Here is a 20,802-nt window from a genome sequence, read left to right on the forward strand (position 1 = left end):
GATCAGCGAGTCAGTATCTGTGTATAGTATACATACTTTCAGTAGATCAAAAGGTGTGAATGTCCCAATATTCAATCTTGTAAATTGTCAGTCTGACACCTTGTTCAAGATATTATGTAATTCCCTTATAAGGGTATTTGTGGTCTTTAGATGATTAAATCCATTTGAAATATATTTTTTTATAAACATAACATGTATGAATAAACGAAATACTCTTTATATTAATCATTTTAGATGCGTTTTTTTTATTAATTAAATCAAGTCGGAAATTAAACATGTTAAACATTAATAAATCCTCACCCCCCCCCCCCCCCCCCCACCACCAGTCGCTGATATCAAAATAAGTATTGTGTTAAATTAAAAATGAAATATGGTGATAACGAACAGTGTTCAAATAATATTTCACCCTATTACGGTACTTTTATTTATATACTTTTGAATTTGAACACTGTTCATTATCAGCACATGTATACTAATACATCTACATGTATCTTCTCTTGCACAGCTAAGAATGTTTCCATGATATACATGTAGTGACATAGTTTTAATAAGAAAAAATACACCCCCTCCTTCACTCCATCCCTCCTCCCCCTCTCTCTCTCTCTCTCTCATGTTGAAAATATTCTCCTCCAAAGTCAGGAAGGCATACATAAGCCCCCCCCCCCCCCCGCGCAATATTTTTGCTGCATCACAATTTGATTTTAGCATCTCTTCAATTATAAGCGACACCTTAATTAATAGGCAAACATGTTTATTTTCTCTTTCCGTAATAAGTGAATTGTGTAAGGGTCGGATAAATGAGAAAAATAGTTTTATTATTCAGTAATTGAAAATACGCAATTTATTTTTGAATCATGTTGAATGTATATGACCTAATAAATTTCACAACGATGAATGCGCATGCAGCCCAAAACATGCATACAAAATTTTCTTTTTTAAAACAAACTTATGAGCTATTAAAGCTGTATTTACTGATTATACACTCAATTGGAACTTGTTGCACGAAAACGTCACTCCATGGAAAACGAAGTCCATTAGTTGTCATCGTATAATGGCTGCCTTTACATTCAAGTGAATATTTTTACTGATCGTATGATTTTCTTATACAATTATATTTGTTAAAATTAACGTCTTAAACAATGTCAAGTGCTAAACACAATGAACTGAGTTAAATCTTTAAAGAAGAATTAGTTTACTAAATTTTTTTAATTGTGCTTTACATACGTGCTTGGACGACATTTACGTATAAAAGCGCGTCGTATGGTCATTAAAACAAAAAGATATTCAAACTATGACGAATTCTGACTAATTATTTATTACTTGTGTAATATTTGCTTCATGTGTATAATGATTAGCAGCGTTCACGATCGCAGGTAGACTTCCAGCCCCGGAGGCTTTCAAACCTCTGGAAATTAAGCCCCGCCCTCACCTGAGATTTACCACCCGGTAAAAAAGTTCGGCCTTTAATACGATTTTTCGTTTTTTCTTCTGTTTTTTTTCTTCATTGACTGAAACCAGTATATTGTATCATAGCAAACATTTCAAATCTTCTATAAAATCTCTCTCTCTCCCTCTCTCTCTCTCTCTCTCCCCATGCTAACGTACGAATATTTCAGTATTTAAATAAAGTACTACCGGTAACATGTAGTAATGTTGACAGCGGCTAAATCTACATATTGGCATTAAAAAAATTAAAGTATGTATTTATCTTTAGTTTCGGGATAATGTTCATGGATTCAAATGATTTGAAGTTCGTTATTCAATGATAGTCTTAAAAATTCCTAATGATTGAAAGTCAACGCTAAAAAGTAATATTTTATATCGACAGTGTACTGTTTCCTTCTTAGTGTATGTCTACAGAAAAAAATCTTTTGTCTGTCTGGGAACGACGAAAAACCCGGAACTAACAGAAAGGCTCACTCAGACTATACACACGGCCGGGTGACTGTGTCAAGGTGTGAAAACTGACCACCTGTGTATATGTGTTGGGGCCTAGGAATAAATAGATGTAAACGTCGGGGAAATACACTGTTAAAACAAAACATCTGAATTTTCACTTTTGATTAAAAAAAATCATTATGTTTGCTGGGTGCATTAGGATCATAATCATTTAAAATCTGTCTTAAAAGATTATTATAATTTACGTACATGTAGGACTAGTTTCATGTGATGTTTGCACAAAAGTGGGATTTATTATAATAATCTATTTACCCGGTAATAGTGATTACACATCGAGGTCAACATTTAATAAAAATGCATTAATTTTTATAACCGATTGCTTAACATGAATCGTATCGACATAACACAGTACTGCAAGAGGTATCAAGTGGATTCGGAAAGAAACAGGGGGGGGGGGGGGGGGGGGGGGGGGGTGATATTATCCATATAATTACATTTCATTTTTCGACTTAAAGTTTGCAGATATTTTTCTAAAACCACGGAGTTGGTTGGCAAAAATAAACGTAAGACATAAAGAAAAATAATTGATATGTAAAAGAAGCAGTTTCATAGACAATCAATATCTTATTATTCTAATCGATTTCTGATAAATGGATCTCTCTCTCACTCTCTCTCTCTCTCACTCTCTCTCTCTCTCCTCTCTCTCTCTCTCATGAATTTTCTAGTGCTAAAACTTGAGGCCCCGAGTCAGAAAGGTATAAGCACGTTAAAATCCCTTACGGCATCACAACCGCCACTTCCAACATAGATTTTATTGTGAACTTTTCTGCGCTTGCAAATGACACCAATACAATATTGTCAGAAAGTGATATACCTGTAATCTATCTCTCTCTCTCTAGCTCTCTCTCTCTCTCTCTCTCTCATTATACAAAAAACGTGTGTAGCGTAGGGCATTCTATATACATGTATCTTATTTCTTAAACATTTAAAAGTAAATCATATATTAAGAAAACTGTACAGCTACGCATATTACAACATGTTACAACCTTCCTTGATTTAAATCCTTCCTTTTATTTCTTGCTGAAATTAATGATACAGTTAACTGCCGCTTAATATGTCACTGATTATGTTGAAAATTTATAATGTATTCTGCAGTAGGTGTTATTTTGTAAAATTAAAACCCGACATTTGCAATGTATATTTAAATATTTTAATCAAAAGAAATCAATTAACAAATGAGCTATTAACTCGCACAAAATGTACCTGTGTAGTCAAGCGGGCCGTCATGATATTTGGACATGTGTACAAAATAAAAAAAAAACAAGCATGGATATATTTTGTGGATTCTGTGTTTAATTGACTGTTTTTAGTGGCTAAAACACAGCATATGAGACACAGAGAATTAACAACTCGATCATTTAAACGAGGGCTTGTGTCAAATATCATCAATAAGAAATGATTATGTAACCTTGCTGATGGGGGGTATTTTCGAATGACTGGCTGAATGAACATAATGACATGTAAATTTTTAAAAATCAGATTCAACATGTAAAATTCAATATTTTCACCTTATAGCTAGGGAATTATCATAATTTCATGATCGTAACATTCAATAACAATAGACATTTATTAATAAAGAAAACGTATTTAATAGATTTAACGACCTGTTACATTCTTCTGTCAAGTTATCTGTATAGTTACATAATGATAATGCTATATACAGCATAATAAAAATAAATATCGAAGAAAAAAAATATACTAAAGATTTAAAAATCTGATTTTTTCTCAAATTAATGGTACAGTGCCGTACAGTGGGGTACAGTGATGGTCAGTGCCCGGTACAGTGGCGTACAGTGGGGTACAGTGCTGGTCAGTTCCCTGTACAGTGGTGTACAGTGGGGTACAGTGGAAGTCAGTAGGACTGTACAGTGGTGTACAGTGGGATACAGTGCTGTTCAGTAGAAATGTACAGTGGGGTACAGTGGGGTACAGTGGAAGTCAGTGAAATGTACAGTGAGGTACAGTCAATGTACAGTGGATGTCAGACAATGTCAGTCAATATTTGGGAATATCAGTGGATTTTGAATTCAGTAGTGAAACGACGATCTGTACATAGTAAATATGACCAACACGTCTCTTTATCCCCCAAAAACTTAAAGATTGAGTTAATAAATACTTTGCATTTGATTTTAGGAAAAGGTTTAGACATAGCGAATAGAAGTTAATGTAAATTAAACATTACAGTAATTGGCCAAGATATGTTACCTGAATTCTAAATGATTTAATTGAACGTGATATTAAAATTAAACATAACGACGACACCTTTTTACCCCATTATGCCAATTCTATACTTCCAGAGTAGAGATTATTTGGTAAGTTTCATTAAAAAAATTCATCTGTTATGCCAGAAAAATAAAAAGAGTCTGCATTTTTCAGTATCATTTATTTGCGACTACTACATGAAACAATAAAACTGTAAATTTTATAGTGCTCACAGCAAAAGCATAACGATGCTAAATTACAGTTAAATTGATGGACGTTAATACGCAAATCAGGTGTAAAAGTAGAACACTATTCAAGGTTTCGGTTTCGTTTCTAATAATATCTCGGTTTTAAAACCAGCGAAACAGCAAACAATTTTAAACTTTGGCCAATTATTGTAACGTTTTATTTACATTAACTTCTATTCGCTATGTATAAACCTTTTCCTAAAATCAAATGCAAAGTAATTATTAACTCAATCTTTAAGTTTTTGGGGGATAAAGAGACGTGTTGGTCATATTTACTATGTACAGATCGTCGTTTGATATATCCCCATAAAACTCAAAGAATGCTTCCTTGTAGCTATTTGATTTGCTTTTTATTTGTTTAAACATGCAACCCGTCTTTGCTCACAAGCAGTGTGGGTCATTCATTCTTGTCTCTTTTCTATGTACTGTGGTTTCATTAACACTCGGGAACATAAGTTTCCATATGTGAGGTAAAATGATAGATTTAAGGATGATTCTTTTGTGGCCAATTGTCTTATCAATGCAGTATCATAAGAAATTGCACTTCTATGAACATGTTTGATTTCCTGGGTCAACTTCAAAATCAAAATAATATAAATAAGAACCCCATGGGGCCACATCGCTCACCTGAGCAACAATGGCTTGGTATGGGCGTTCAAAGGATATTATGCCGTATGTCCCCTCGGTAGAATAACAAAAAAACCCCTGTTAAGTATCAAAAATGTTACACTTGTTATCTTTTACAATGTACATTTGTACAGTTATGAAATACCATTTTTACCGCAAGAATATCCTATGCAGGATGATATTAAACTAAAGTTTTGGTAGGGGTACACTGGTAACTTCCAATTCCCTTTATTTTAGTTCTGCTTTACCCCCCCCCCCCCCAACACTTTATAAAGTGATCAAAACATATGATCATATACATTGGCGGATCCAGAGGGGGGTTCCGGGGGTTGGAACCCCCCCCTCCTTTCTCTGGGACATATGATTTTTTTAAACTTAAAATTCTAACTGGAAGGCCATTTTTTCCATCTGCAATTTAAATCCAACATAAATGCTTTAGAAATCGCTTACTAGCATTTAAAAGATGTTCGTACAACGGACGTAATTTATTTCTTATAAACAACACCCAATCGATATTTTATTGAAGTAAAGTTATTAGTCAGGTTCCCGAAACTCCTCTGTTTTTATTACTGAAGTCCCCAATACTTAAACAGAGGGTACTCGGGAACCTGACTATAAAGCAATCTTCTTCAGCATCCGGTGTTTATTTCCTTTAGTAAGCATGCGGACATTTTTTTAAAAATGACATAAAGCATGCAATGTCTCTTAGGTATTTTCTTCTTTATTCCTAAAGAAAATCGATTGTACTTAATGAAACGCATGAAATGCAATTTATTTTTAAAATGCTTAATCAAAATTCTGTGGCAAAAATACCATAAGAAGAGTTAACTTAAGACTTATTGATAAAGGCTAGTTATCAAAACCTTTACCAAAACCAAAATTTCTTTACCCACAGAAAATGTTTAAAAAAGTCCGGAGGTGGGGGGGGGGGGGGTCTTTACGTACTTCCTATCGAAATAAACAATAAAATCAAGTATTATTTTATGAAAGTTTTCTTTTCCAAAATTGCTACCAAAACAGCGTAGTTCAATGAGTTTGAGTGTTCACTACGAATGTTAGTTATGAGTTCTAATCCCGTCAGGGCTTTTATGATTTTAACCTTTCCAGAAAATTTTAAAATTAATAAAAAAAATGTTTTTGTCAAATATTGTAAAATTAGATTTTTCTTCAAACCGGTGAAAGTATTTGTACATACATGTACATTGTAATTTTGATATGGACCAAGACCACCTTATAACTAATGCTGAATTTTACATGTATTTATATTTTTGGATTAGAACCCAACCCCAACCCCCACCCCTTTCCGACGTCGAATGTCTTAATTAAAGAAAAGGGAGCTTATTTTCTTCTCTTCTTGAAACGCTAAAAATTTTTGCTCATAAACATGTAGCTTTTGAATTTTTCGCAATCTAACGCAGTTCATATGAAGTTGCGTAATCAGTATAAATAATTGTTAAATTTCATCCAACATTTAAAAAATAAAATACTTTAAATTCATATATTTGTGGTATAAACTTTCTGAAGAGCTATGACATTCATTTCTGTGTGAACTTTTCATCGGGTCTTGAGGTCATGTTTAAGAATTTAATAATATTATCACAAGAGCTTATGGTTTGAAAATTGAATCCTTTAAATCATACAAAAATATAGTTACGTTTATAATTCTTTTACGTTTTAAGGATAGTCAAATTTTGTCTTGAACCTCAATATATTGGAACGCTTTCACCTTTGTTCAGTTAAGTATGTTACTCCCTAAACCTCTGTAAAGATCAGGCCCAAAATTTTTAATGTAGGGTTTGCAGATTTGCAAGGTAAATATATGATGTTTCGCTTGAATAAATCCTTTATTAATAGTTGCGTGATTTAAATCACATACTGACATTGACTGTGATCTTGATTCAACGCACGATAAATAGATAATAAGTAAATGAATCTATCCGAGAAGTACATAGGTATATAATAATATATTTTTCTATAGTTAACTTTCCTTACTTATGTAACAATATACCTTCATCACCTGCACATGGTGGTTTTTGTCTCTCAGTTAATTCGATACACAAGGGCATGCTCTTCGTATGAACAGTTTCTTAGGCGAGGCAATATACTGACAAACAATTAAGTTAATAAAACAGGACTATCAACAGTCTCGTTTGAAGTCATCTTTTCGTAAGTTCTATGGTCGATACAACGATCTTGTCAGCAAATACAACCTTCCACTGGATCGCATGCTGACTGACGTTGTTAGACCATAATTAATCACCTAATTGTCTACGGAGTTTTCCGCTTTTCCCCGATTATGACAAAGATCACACGGCGGATGGACCGTTCAGCAGAGGATGCTCACTCCTCCTAGGCACCTGATCTTGCCTCTATCTATTTGGAGGTCCGTGTTGCTCTGCTTTGAATTTGTATTTCGTTTTATGGATTTTTGAGATGGTTCACGATTTGTTATTGTCATTTTTTCATTCTTTTATTTTCGAAACTGCTGGGTAACCCATATCCTGTGCGAGGCTATTTATGTATTTCGTCATATTTTGATTTCACGGTGTCTGTGTATTTGTGAGATTTAGAAGGTATTAGGGCTGGATCGTATCGAGATAAAAAGCATTACCAATAATTAGTTTACCGCTTTGCTATTCTAAAAATTACTGTTTGTTGATTACATACATTAAAATGTGTATTGTACGAAAGGAAACAGCGAATCAAGTACACAATACAAAGGCCCTATTACAATTGACGCTCGAGCAGAAGCGACAAAATATTCTTGAGACCGACAAATTTAGATTTAGATCATAAACTGTTGCCGAAATAATTGGATTTGAAAAAGCATTCGTTCGAAATTTGCACCATCTAAAGCAGACAATGTGCGATACAGACGCGTTAAACCTTGCGATATATCTTGCGTCTTTATGCGACTGTTTACAATGAAAGCGAGTGGTGTACTATAATGCGATAGGATCGCATTAGTGTTCCGGTGATCGGACGTTAATGTGTGCAATTGCAATTAGGCGTGCGGCGCTCGTGCATTTATAAGCTCCAAGGTATGAATGATCGTTTATACCGCCCGTTTCCGACGCTCTTCAGTAGACATAGTTAAATGCGAGAGAAGACGCCGCCTAAAAAGATGAGAAACACCAATGGTTAATTGTGGTCTGAAGCAGGGATGATTATACAAGGTATACATACTAGTGGCAAAAAATGGCAAAACTGTGTTAGGTACACATGCCATGAAGTTTATCAACTCTGTGTATCTGAAAAAACACCAGAAAGACAATTTACTCATCAATCAATTTTTAATAAACTTTAACCTCTTATAAATAAAACAACATTTTTAAAAAGAAAACCAATCTTTATTTGATCACAAGATATGATTAATTGTCGTGTCTAGTGTTTACATGTTATAAACATACATGTTTCATCCTCCTGATCCTTAAGTTTGTATTCAAGATCTGAACTTAAAAGAAATCATGCTTTTATTAGTCATGGAATAAGTTACAAATACAAAAAATGAACATTCGGTTATATTAATCAATATCACTTGTTTCAACTTTCATGAAGATTCAAATTATAAAGACCTGTTATATTAGCTAAAAATACTAAATAAGGAAAGAATTAACATATAATTGACATGTTATTAGCTATTTCAATCCTAATTTATACTTGAATAAAATACTCTAGTATCATTAACTTAAAAAAAACTCTCACTTTAGATTTTAAATACCAGTATAAGCAACAAATACTCTAAATAGTTTGCCCTTAATAAAGAACCTTGACCCACTGTAATAATTAATCTATTACAGAGTTTATGAATTTTCCTGTGGCTTATTTTATTCAGAAAGTAACATGTACCACAATGTAACCTTTCAAGCTATTTATTTATCTTTTCTTTAATTTACTTTAATTTACTTCTACTGCCTTTTTACCACCCAAAAATACAAAAAGACATTCTTCCACATAAAAAATGAAAAAGTTACAATTTACTGATTACATCATGTACTGAACAGTCATTTGAACTGCTCCATAACACAATAAGCTATATTATTTTTATAAGTGATTGAATTAAATACATGTATTATTGAACATGAAAATTAGTAATTTTAATGTTATACATGCTGGGCACAATTTGGGATATAAAACAGTCCATGTTAATGAAATTTAAATTTACAAAAAAAAATAGTCAGATTCTGGGTCAATCTTTGTGTCAGTCTAGCTTATATTGGAAGACTGGCTATGTGCTCTTTTCTGACCCAGATAGGAGGAAATTGTGTATTAATCTGAGATTCCTCTGACTCCGACCACCGCTTTTATTTTGTGATATCTTCCCCCTACATGTCACAATATAAAAGCGAGAGTTAGAGTCAGAGAAATCTCAGATTAATCTAGTTTGTAATATCTGACGTATTCCTGGATTTTTTTTAAAGATTTTGATATTTTCCTTGCCAGGAAAACGCAAGAACCGGCTTAATTATGAACATAGGAATATCAAGCAAGTGTTTCAGTCACAATGAATTAATAAAACAATGGTTCTACTTCTCACTAATATCGTTGTAGGTTATTACATCACATAAACAGACTGTGAACACATTCTTTTGAAATGTGGATATTTTTTAAGATTTCATGCATTTTTTTTTTAAATTCTAAGTGAAAATAGGTCTACTGCAATTGTTTATCAATATAATTGTAAACATGTGCAGTAGAATTATAATTTCATTGGTATTAGTGAGGTTAATTATATATTTATAAGAATGCTGCCTCTAGCCAAAGGTAGTGAATTTTCAATTTTCATAAAAGGCGCGGGTTCTGGCATTTTCCAGGTTAAAAAAAATACCAAGACTGTTAAAAAAGACAGGAAAATGTTAGATATTTCGGACTAGGATTAATCACGTTTATATGCATACATTTGCTAAGGTTAACAGCAATTGACTATAGTATTCAAATAATAATCTATAATATGTGAAAGCCACAGCTGGTGCAGAAAATATTATGTACACTGCTTCAAACCTGTTACCTGACCAACAGTCAAATTAGTGTGCAGAGTTTCAGAATATGTTCTGCAAGCATGGAAACATTTTAAATCTTAATATATTCTCACTGGCTGACTTTCACAGGTTTTTTTCATAAACCGCAAACCTTGTACTAAACATGCTGAAGTTATAATGAATTCTATTTGTTATTATTTATTTGCATGTGGATATTTTGTTGATAATAACGTTATCTTGACATATATACGTATACAAACATTTACAGCAGATGTTTAGTTCAATGAAAGACATGTTATTTATGTGTTTGTCAAATGATGCTGATCATAAGTACAAAAAAGTATTTATGTATACTAAATCAAATTATCAATGTTATCCTCTGCTGATAGTATCCATAGTCTGATGACACGTGATGCGCAGAAGGCCACAATAGTTTTTAAACACGTAGTTCTCTGAAAGCGAAAGTAGAAATATGGATTTTCCTAATCAATTGGGCCTTTCCGACAAGCGGGAAAACACGAGCTCTGTCGGAAATGTCCGAAAAATTGCGATTTGCTCTAGATTGTTCATGGTAAAGGCATAGTTTATACCCAGTTCAGACAACATATTCTCTCTCTCTCTCTCTCTCTCTCTCTCTCTCTCTCTCTCTCTCTCTCTCTCTCTCTCTCTGTATATTTACATCTGTTATACACATGATCTAAGTGTTTGGCAACACACTTTGAAAAATTACCCATTTAGGCTATATAGAAAAAAAATTTCAATGTGCGTTAATTTTGGTACCAAGTCAACGCACTTTGAAAAAAACACAAACTATTTTTTTAAAGTGCGTTGATTTCGTTGATCTTAACGCACTTTGAAAAAAAGTTGTTCAGTGTTAAGTCAAAATAAGTGATGCTTTAATATACAATAAATAATTGTTTTAACGTTGTTTAGCTCAATGTGATATATTAAAAAAAGAACCCATTGCATTCTCATCTAACTCAGGTTGATAATATATATACTTATATATTTTAGTGAAAAGTTCATTTGAATCTGGTGCAGTGTTTGTGAAGCAGCAGTAAAAAGATGGAGAATTTAAAAAATGAGACACCGGAAAGTCAACCGAACGGGAAAGACTGATAAAACTTCACAAATTTGTCCGGTTATGTAATATCTTTCTCAAATGAGAGCAAGAAATAAACTGTTTATTTTTATGTTAAGTTAATGTTAAGTTTTATTCGTTTTCTGCTTTATGTTAACTATCGTCTGTTAATTATATACATTAAATTTTGTACAGTGAACACAGATACAGCAAAATCGAGTACATAACATATAGGTCTTGTTTTAGAGGTTCCCTGCCAGAATCTTCACAATTCTGTAAACAAAATTACAACCTTATGTCATGTGTAATAAATAACGACTTTACGAATCACACTAGCCTCTAAACTCAGGCACGTAGCATCGGGGGGAGGGGGGGGGGGGGGGCTACAGTAGAGGTTATTTTCCTCTAGAGGTAAGGTGCCTTCTCATGTTTTAGAAAAAAAAATAAATGCTTATGGAGAATCAGACGGGATAAAAAAATAAAGGTTTTAACCATCCATATGTTGCGTACCTCAATCTGTACATATCAAGGTGTGCAATACCAATGCATTATTTGATGCACACCATCTTTTCGTTTAGGTCATTGAAAACATAAATACAGTACTATTTGATTCATGACCTGATCACTAATGAGACTAGATTTTCAAAATGGTTTTAAAGTATATTTCTTTCAGACTCCGGCTGGATATGTATATCAGGTTATTCATACTAATGTCAGAATCTTTAACTGGTTTACACTGTCTTTGATTCTCGATGTGGTTTTCTTTAAATGTTGACTTTCGTTGGATATCCCCGGGCCTCTTACTTTTTTTTGAAAATTGATATCTTTATCTATGCCACTGAATCTAAACTTTCTGTATCAAAATTTCAATGGATTATTTAATCTAAATAATAATAGTGTTTATGGTGTTAAATCGAGAGCAAAGATCTCATTCTTTTTTCTGCAGTCACTTACATGATTTCTCATTAATAGGTCATCTAGCCTTTTGTATGCACGATATATGATTTCATATTCTTATGAAAAATATTTCGCAAAGAAATCACTACTATGCTTTAAGTGGTAGCGATGTTCTGTATGCGTAGTTGTTTAATCACAGCATAACACGGACAATGCACTGTTCATGTCTTATATTGCGATGTCTGATCCAACAGATTGAAAGTTTAAAGCGAATATGAGTAATTCATACCATAACTCTTTCACATAAAACATAAATATAGATATGACGACGATACTAATAATCAGTTACCATATAATAACAGTGTCCTTTATTTATACAGGATAGCATAAGTATTTCACAAAAAAGTTTACATCATAGTCCTGAAAACTTATTTACAGACATCACAGAGACTGACAGAATATACATATATTAAATTTTGAGAGAAGAGTATATATGGAATTTATAAGTCAAATTGTGTACCAATAATAAGTCTATATATATAAACTTATATAAAAGTAAAATACAGATTATTACTGAGATGTTAAATTTAAACATTATCAAAGGTAAGCATGCTTAAAAGTTTTAGAATTGAGTGACATTTTAAACATTGCAAAAGTTCATTCCATAAATGCAAGTCGTACATGTATATTGTTAACGATTTTTATCATGTGTTTGACCTTGGGAAGTATAATGTTTTACTTTGACTTAGACTAGTTGACTTGAAATTATCTCATTCGCATAATTAAATAAAACTATAGATACATTGGAAATAAATCATGTTAAACTTAAAAAAGCCATAAAATGTTCTGTATACAAAATAGCATTTCTGAGAAAAATGTGCTTTTTTAAATTTGAAATCATCATTGTTTAATTTGTTATTAAAACTCGTCTCATGAACGTTCTAAATGCTCTCATTCAAACATGATGTATCATTACCACAAGCTCCTTGTTTGTCACCATCATAACACAACAAGTCTGATTTGAAACTATAAAATTAATCTCTACCGTAAAATACGTATATTTTAATGTGGATTAGACAAACAGACTCTTAAACTTTCAACGCAACTGAAGAATTTCCTGAATCGTTTGATATAGTGTCCATCGTTTCCATTGATTTTTAAAACAGGCCTAATACCACCAGATCTTTTCATTCAGTATATGTCTCCAGTTCATAAAAGCACGATATAAACCACTCTCTTTATTATGCGTTTATCTTTAAATTAAACTCTTGTTTACGCCCAACGCAAGTTTTACTCCTTGGTATCAAGAAATGAATATTTTCCTAAGTTTATTCTTTTTAGGGATTTATTCCTATTCGATCACAGCTACAGGACACCAGTAAACAGTAAATAATTTCGATGTTAACATTCATTTCCAATTCGACTTAAATTTTTGAATTCATGATTTTTTTCAATAACTTAACTTTGCTTCGAATTGTCTCCACTGTTCTTGATCGATTTCTAAAACAGGTTTTATGTCGCCTTGTCGGTCAAAAATTTGTGTTTGTTTTTTTTAACCCATGCCTTTAATTCTTCAGGCTTGGACAATTCAAGCAGTTTATCAAAATGATGTGTTCCATACACGATAAGAGTCAATCTCTTTATGACGTCATGTTGTAATCTGTCACCAATCACAAACTCCTCCGGTATTAAGGAAGTAACATACTCTTTACTTTTGTACTGCTTTTTAGTTTTAGGCTGATTTCTAAAGGATGACCCCTGCTCAATAATACCTCTTTCCCTTAGTGAACCAGTTCCAGATAACTCTTTTTCTTTCGTTTCGCCTTTCGTCTCCTTACTAGTGGGGTCACATGTACAGTTGCACGACTCCAGTATACCAGAAATAATGTCGCTTTGGCTGTTAACGTTTATCTCCATATGATTAAGACTCATATACACCAACTTGAGAAACTTCTCTTTGTCATCAGATTGGTGCATTTTTTCTAAATACGACTTTAAATAAAGTAGAGGTTGATTACAAAATACCAATGATCCAACTGTTTGGAAATGATTACATCTACAAAAGAGAACACATATTTCTGGGTATCCTAATGAATTGTAATTGCCTTTTATAGCCAGATTTTCGATTTTACTGAAGTCTTTATTAGGACAGAAACGTACAAACTGTGAAGATAAGATTTGAGTGCGATCTCCTTTTGTTAAACTCTTTGATAGATCTATAAATTTTATGTCCTTTTCCTGTGTCACAAAGGATTTGACAAATTCAGAGACTGCTTCCCGATCTTCATTTTCTTTTAGTATGAGGATAATGAAGACTTTGAATTTTCTTTTGAGGAGGATGTATTTTTAAAAATTATGCGAATTTTTTCCTTCAAGTGTTCTATTTCTTCGTGTGATTTTCCTTTTAAGAAATCCTGGCTCATGATGATAGATGTATAATGTTTACTGGCGTCAAATGCTAAAAGATCACTGATAATTATCGGTGTTGAATTAGTGACAGCCATGTAAACTTTTTTAGCTGTTGACCTTTTTCCTGACCCCCAAAGTCCTTCCAAACAAGGTATTTTTCCACCATTATTTAAAAATGTCACTCCTTCGTAATAGGCTGATGTTTTATAGAAAGGTTCCTTCTCTAGTAAATTAGAAATATATTTATTTATCAGATGACACATTTTGATGCAAGAAGGAACATGTAAATAAGCAGTATTGATATCTTTGTTTGAGAATTAGCCATACCATCAAGCAAAGGTATTTCTTCATCTTCTCTCCTGTATTGTCCTAAAAGATATTAAGGTAAAGTAAATCATTTTTTAATCAGAATGTGTTACTATTAGGTCTGTGAAAAACACTAGTAAGAATAACTTTATGTTATGATAAATGTCAGATTTAAAAAGTACCTAAATAAACTTTTCCCTATGAATAAAGAAACCAATATAATTTTGGTTGAGATTTTTATTGTTTTTTTTACAATAATAATTTAAAATCGATGAATACTATATATTTAACATGAATAGCATTCAGTACTCTTCTGACGAAGCCATCACCCATCACTGAATATCTCATCAGAGATATTGCAGTTCATAACCCATTTTTAATGAATGAACATCAATTTATTAGCTCTTTTAACAAAATTACATATTCGTAAAAAAGAATTACTGATATAACATTTGATGGCAGATTATGCACTTATAATATTTGATTAGGTTTTTCTATTCTTTTTTTTTTGTCGGAACGTTAAGTATAACTTCTACAATCTAAAGGTATAGTGTTAATAGATAGAATGTTCATGTATCAATGTTTCTACATTTATTTATTGTGAACTAATTTGGTGAAAACTTACTTTTTCGGCGAAAACAAATCACGATTATACACATTAAAATGAGAGCTGTTAGTATAACCAAAGATACAACAATTCCAATATATATTCCTGGCGTCGATGAAGTATCTTCTTTTGAAACACTAAAATAAAATATTGACAATTAATCAAAATTAAATTTACAATTCAACAATTATTTGAATAAAAATCACCAAAATGTCATAATATTCGAGAACTGGGCGAACAAAGACAAAGTAAATTTTTATCAAAGCATCCCTTTTAAGAATGTGTTTCAACATTTTAAAGATATTTAAACGAGTGCAATCTTTTAAATGAATATCACGAATATGGGCTCTCCAACTACCATCCTGCTGGAATTTTTTTTACCAAATTTATCCTATGACTAACACTCCTTCTTCATGTACCAATTTTTGAAAATCTAAATTAACTGTTTTATTTGGATTAAATTCAACTGCCCACATATAAGATCATTTGTTAATTTTACCCAAGTCATGGGTTAATGAAGTTACAGACGTCAAAATATCGTTATCAACTATAATATACAAAGATGTGTCATCAGCAAATTATTATCTAACTTGGTTGTCTAAGTGTGTTGATATGTAATTAATGTACAAAAGGAATAAAAAGACTGATTCCTGAGAGACACCAGAGTTGGTAATTCGCAATGCTGATGATTAACCATCAAGGACTACTTTTTTGTTTCTATCAGACAAGTAGTTTTCAACCCGATGCATTAATATGTAAGAGATTCCATAGTTTTTGAATAGGATACCAATTTGAAACACTCTATCAAAAGCTTAAGTGATGTCGCAAAATATAAATCTGATATCACTACCTTTATCAAGATTAGATATTATTGTATTTTATATTCCAACTATCTGATTGATTGTGGAACCACTAGGTTGAAATCCTGATTGATCCTTGTCAACGATATTATTTTATAAAGAAGTAGTTATACATATGTTTAAACAGAATGTTTTCTAAAATTTTGATTACAACAAAAGTATTTGATATTGGACTATAGTTATTAACAATATGTGCACTTCCCTTGTTTTTTAAAAATAGGAGTAATTTGTGAGGGTTTCCAAATATCTGGAAGCAAATATATTGCAAGGGAATAGTTATAAATTTTTGTAGGTTTCACAATAGATTTAGCAACATGTTTAGAACCCAAGGAGACATACTATCAGGACCTGAAGGTTTTGTAATATTTAATACTTGGAGCTGATCCAGTACTTCTTGTTCTGTGATAATAAAATAATCAAGTAGAAAATTTGGAGGCCCTGGTCCATGCAATGGGATACAACGTTCATTATAAACAGTTGATACACTAGCAAAATGCTCATTGAGCAGGTTAGCCTTTTCCATAGAATGAAAATATGTATGATTTGGTGATTTTAATGGTGCAGTTGATTATTTTATATAATTCTGTTTTGAAAAAAATATTCAGCAATTGTCCATCATATACCAGAGGGTATGCATTCATCTATCTGGTCTGAAAGTTTTTATTTTATTTTCTCTATCTCGAGAGGGTTATTTCTTATTTATGCAATAACTTTGTTTCTAAGATCACGATACTTTTCTCAATGATGAGAATTCTGAATCTTAATTGCTTTTTCTTTTCCTCTTGATCCTTCTGATAGAATTATTCACGAATGCTTTGTCTCATGAATATAATATAATAATTGTAAAGTTAGAATTAATTTTATTAATATTTTTAGCATTAAAACTTCTTCTTCCCAATTTGTTGCAGTTAAATCATTGTTGAGACCAACATAATAAGTATTTTATATATGTATAGACGTTGTTAATATAACTAATAAATTAAATGTTCGTTACTAAAAATTCAAAAACTCATGAACTGTAATAAATTTTTCAAAATTCCGGTAGATTATCATTTTTGATTATGTAATATAAATTCCATGCATAACGTCTTTTGCAGGCTGAGATTTAGGAGAACCTGTCTTTCAAATAAATTAAACAGTCAAATCAATATTACTGACATTTTTTCAGTTCGGTTTTACCCTTAACAAAAATACATTATGGATTATTTTCAAACTAATAATGAAATAAGTTTAAATAGATTGATTGCTTTAATTATTTGCATGATATTAAATGAATAAAAACTCATTCTTTACTATCAGTAAACGTTTTATTCAAACATACAGGATCTGAAAAGATAGATGAAATACTAACAATACTAACGCAAGTGTTTAAAAAATAAAGAAATAAACTCATCAAAAATTACTTTTATACGTCACAGAGGAGTGCTCTGCAACATTAACAAGAGCATAAACAAACAGCATAAATAAACATATATATATATATATATATATATATATATATATATATATATATATATATATATATATATATATATATATATATATATATATATATATATATATATATTCTTTGTATGGTTGGGTCATGAATTTCCCAATTTATCATTCCTTCTTTCTTTAGATGCTACAACCAATTTTGGCCGATATAACAAGTATTTTCCAAAAGATTAAATATTAACATGCAGAAGGCGCACGATGCAAAACGCACGACGACGGACAAAACATACGTATCAACTATTATGTTTGTATAAGAAAAATCTTGACTGACAAAAGAGTGTGTATCCTAAAGGCGCCTTCCTCTCATCACATCCAGCTGTTGTCACGTGTTAGTTTAAATGGAGTGGTATATTATTAAACCGTACTGCATGAACTCATTACATTATATACTCATTACATTATATACTCGTGACTGGAAAACTAGGAACTTGCGACTCTCATGCCTCTTAAACACAATGTCATGTATTATGTGTTCGAAAAAATAACCACACATACGAACCAAATTATAAAGTATAAATCAATTAACTTCTGGCGGTGAACCAATTTTATCGTTAGCCATATATGATGTACTTTTATAAACATTCAGTAGTTTTAGATGTTTTAATCAAGTTTCCATCAAACGTCTACTGATGGTGATGATCAAATAATTATTCAAAATCTTACACTTGTAGACTTCATTGGACCGAAATAAAACGTCTGGACAGGATCCGGTGGACACATTGCATGGAACTGTGTCGAGGGTGTTGGCACCGGTGTTGTATTCTGGACAGTAATATGTTCAATAAACTCACTGATTCAATACATAGACTAGCCGCAATAATGTAGTCTTCCGATTTTTCTTATCTTTCGTATCATTATGCATGTAAGAGAATATAGATCGACGCTATCATGAAAGAAATAAACCCATTTTCTCTATGAACGTAAAGAAAAAAATCCTATAAATGCAAGCTTAAATGATTTTGATAAACAACCGAGTTGTTTATAAATATATGTGTGCTGTGAGTGGCATCTGTTACACAGAGTTTCACATTCAGGCTAGTAATATTTGTTTATAACTTTCGTTTTTATCGTAATGAGAGGACATAAAGATAGTGCAATAATAACGTAGTGTAGGGGTAACATACAACATAATACACAATGTATGTACAGTATAGTATGGTTTAGTTATTTAACGGTTGAGTATGCCTTTAATAAAGCTTCTTACTTGGTTGGACCCAAACAGGCTGTATACATATCTCTCCGGATCTGTTCTTCTCGTTCTGGATACAATGATAGACATTGATTGAATTCTCACAGTTAAAAGAATCTCTTTCATCCTCATATACGATTTTGTTAAACGAACAGGTCGTTTTTCGAACCTTAAACATGACTTCTCTCTAAACTGCGCACACTCATAAATACGCATAGCTTATGCGCGAGGGGTCTACATTGCATAAATAAATATTGATCAGTAATGTTATGAATAGTCTCTTAACTATGAAAGACGCATAGGGAAACATAATTTTTTTTTTATCTCGTAATAACGAGATCTTTCCTTGTAATGACGAAATGATTAACTCGTTATAACGAGATATTTTCTCGTAATAACGAGATAATTATCTCGTAATTACGAGATAAATTCTCGTTATTATGAGATAATTATCTCGTTATTACGAGAAAAAGATCGTGTTATAAAGAGTTGATTTTCCCGATATTACGAGAAAAGATCTCGTTATTACGAGAAAAGATCTCGTTTTTACGAGATAAGATCTATTGAAATAGTGCGTTTTATTCTTTTTCTTTCTCTTTATGAAAAATGGATGAACATATGAAATTTATCTAATTCGTGAAAGAATTTTAGAAGAAAAAGCAAAGCAGATTGATACCACATCTGTTTCATATTTGGATATTTTACTGGAAATGGACATTGATGGTAACCTAACAACAAAACTTTATGATAAACGCGATGACTTCAATCTTTCTATAATCAACTTTTCTTACTTATGTAGCAATATAACTTCATCACCTGCATATGGTGGTTTTTGTCTCTCAGTTATTTCGATACACAAGGGCATACTCTTCGTATGAACATTTTCTAAGGCGAGGCAAGCTACTCACAAACAAGGTAATAAAACAGTCACTTATCAACTATCAACAGTCTCGTTTGAAGTCATCTTTTCGTCAGTTCTATGGTCGATATTATGACCTTGTCAGCAAATACAATCTTCCACGAGGTCTCATGATGACTGACGTTTTTCATACTATTTGTTAGACCATAAATAATCACCTAGTTGTCTACGGACTTTTCCGGTTACGACAAAGAGCACACGGCGGGTGTGACCAGTCAGCAGAGGATGCTCATTCCTCCTAGGCACCTGATCTTACTTCTATCTTTTTAGAGGCCCCTGTTGCTCTGCTTTGAATTTGTATTTCGTTTCATGGATTTTTGTGATAGTTGACATTTGTTATTGTCATTTAGTTAAACAAATAATTAACCAATTAATTATATGAAGGATAATATGTTTTCCTACTCTAAAATGTTAATATACAAAAACAGTTATTTTCAATATAGGTTGTGTATGGATATATAAAACACGTTCCGGGATAAATCCCGTATATCCATGATTGAAACTATATAGTCATCTCTCACTTATAGAATTTATTTCTATGACTGAGACTACATGTACCTGGTATTTACTTCGGAATGGGATTGTAATATATGTTGAAAAGTAATTGTTCTTTCCACTTATTCATATAAGATACATGTACTAGCACAAGTTTTTGTTGGGTAAAAATTTCGTTTTTAAACCAAATACTATTTTGTTGGCATTTAATTTCGTCACATCGTTATCTCGTGTATATTCGTAATTGATTTAAAATCGTTGATTTACTAGTATAGTGCCCACGAAAATACCGAAATTAAATCCTCAATGAATATTTATGCTTCTACAGCATGTCAAATCTTACCTTTTTTGTAGAAATTAATATAGAATGATCGTTGTTAAATTAATTGTTGTGAATTCATCAAAATTAAAACAACACCAAACGGGTAAACCAATCGACAGAATTTTCCAGAGACGCACCATTTTGTATTCAACAAATGTAGTTTTTAACCTTTGTACTGCACATCTTTATTAAGGACACACATTTA

At 32.0% G+C, this 20,802-nt stretch overlaps 1 protein-coding gene and 1 long non-coding RNA gene across 4 annotated transcripts in view; both read right to left on the minus strand.

The window, feature by feature from the left end:
• LOC117684829 (uncharacterized) overlaps nt 1–19,099 on the minus strand; it is a 76,900-nt gene extending 57,801 nt beyond the window's left edge. For both annotated transcript variants that reach the window (XM_066083645.1, XM_066083642.1), the window contains exon 1: nt 18,877–19,099. In XM_066083645.1, the coding sequence (XP_065939717.1) occupies nt 18,877–19,039 (163 nt within the window). In that variant the 5' untranslated portion in view covers nt 19,040–19,099. The remainder of the gene's footprint in view (nt 1–18,876) is intronic.
• Nucleotides 13,859–18,482, minus strand: LOC136275251 (uncharacterized). Of its 2 annotated transcripts, XR_010713788.1 has the most exons (4): nt 18,336–18,482; nt 15,334–15,452; nt 14,730–14,771; nt 13,859–14,625 (listed from the first exon to the last, which is right to left on the minus strand). It is a non-coding gene; the product is annotated as an uncharacterized lncRNA (long non-coding RNA). The 2 variants fall into 2 exon arrangements; XR_010713787.1 differs by lacking the exon at nt 18,336–18,482 and having other exon boundaries at nt 15,334–15,574.
• Nucleotides 19,100–20,802: the final 1,703 nt, after the last annotated feature.

The sequence above is a fragment of the Magallana gigas genome, chromosome 5 (genome assembly GCF_963853765.1).
Source record: "Magallana gigas chromosome 5, xbMagGiga1.1, whole genome shotgun sequence".
Taxonomy (NCBI): domain Eukaryota; kingdom Metazoa; phylum Mollusca; class Bivalvia; order Ostreida; family Ostreidae; genus Magallana; species Magallana gigas.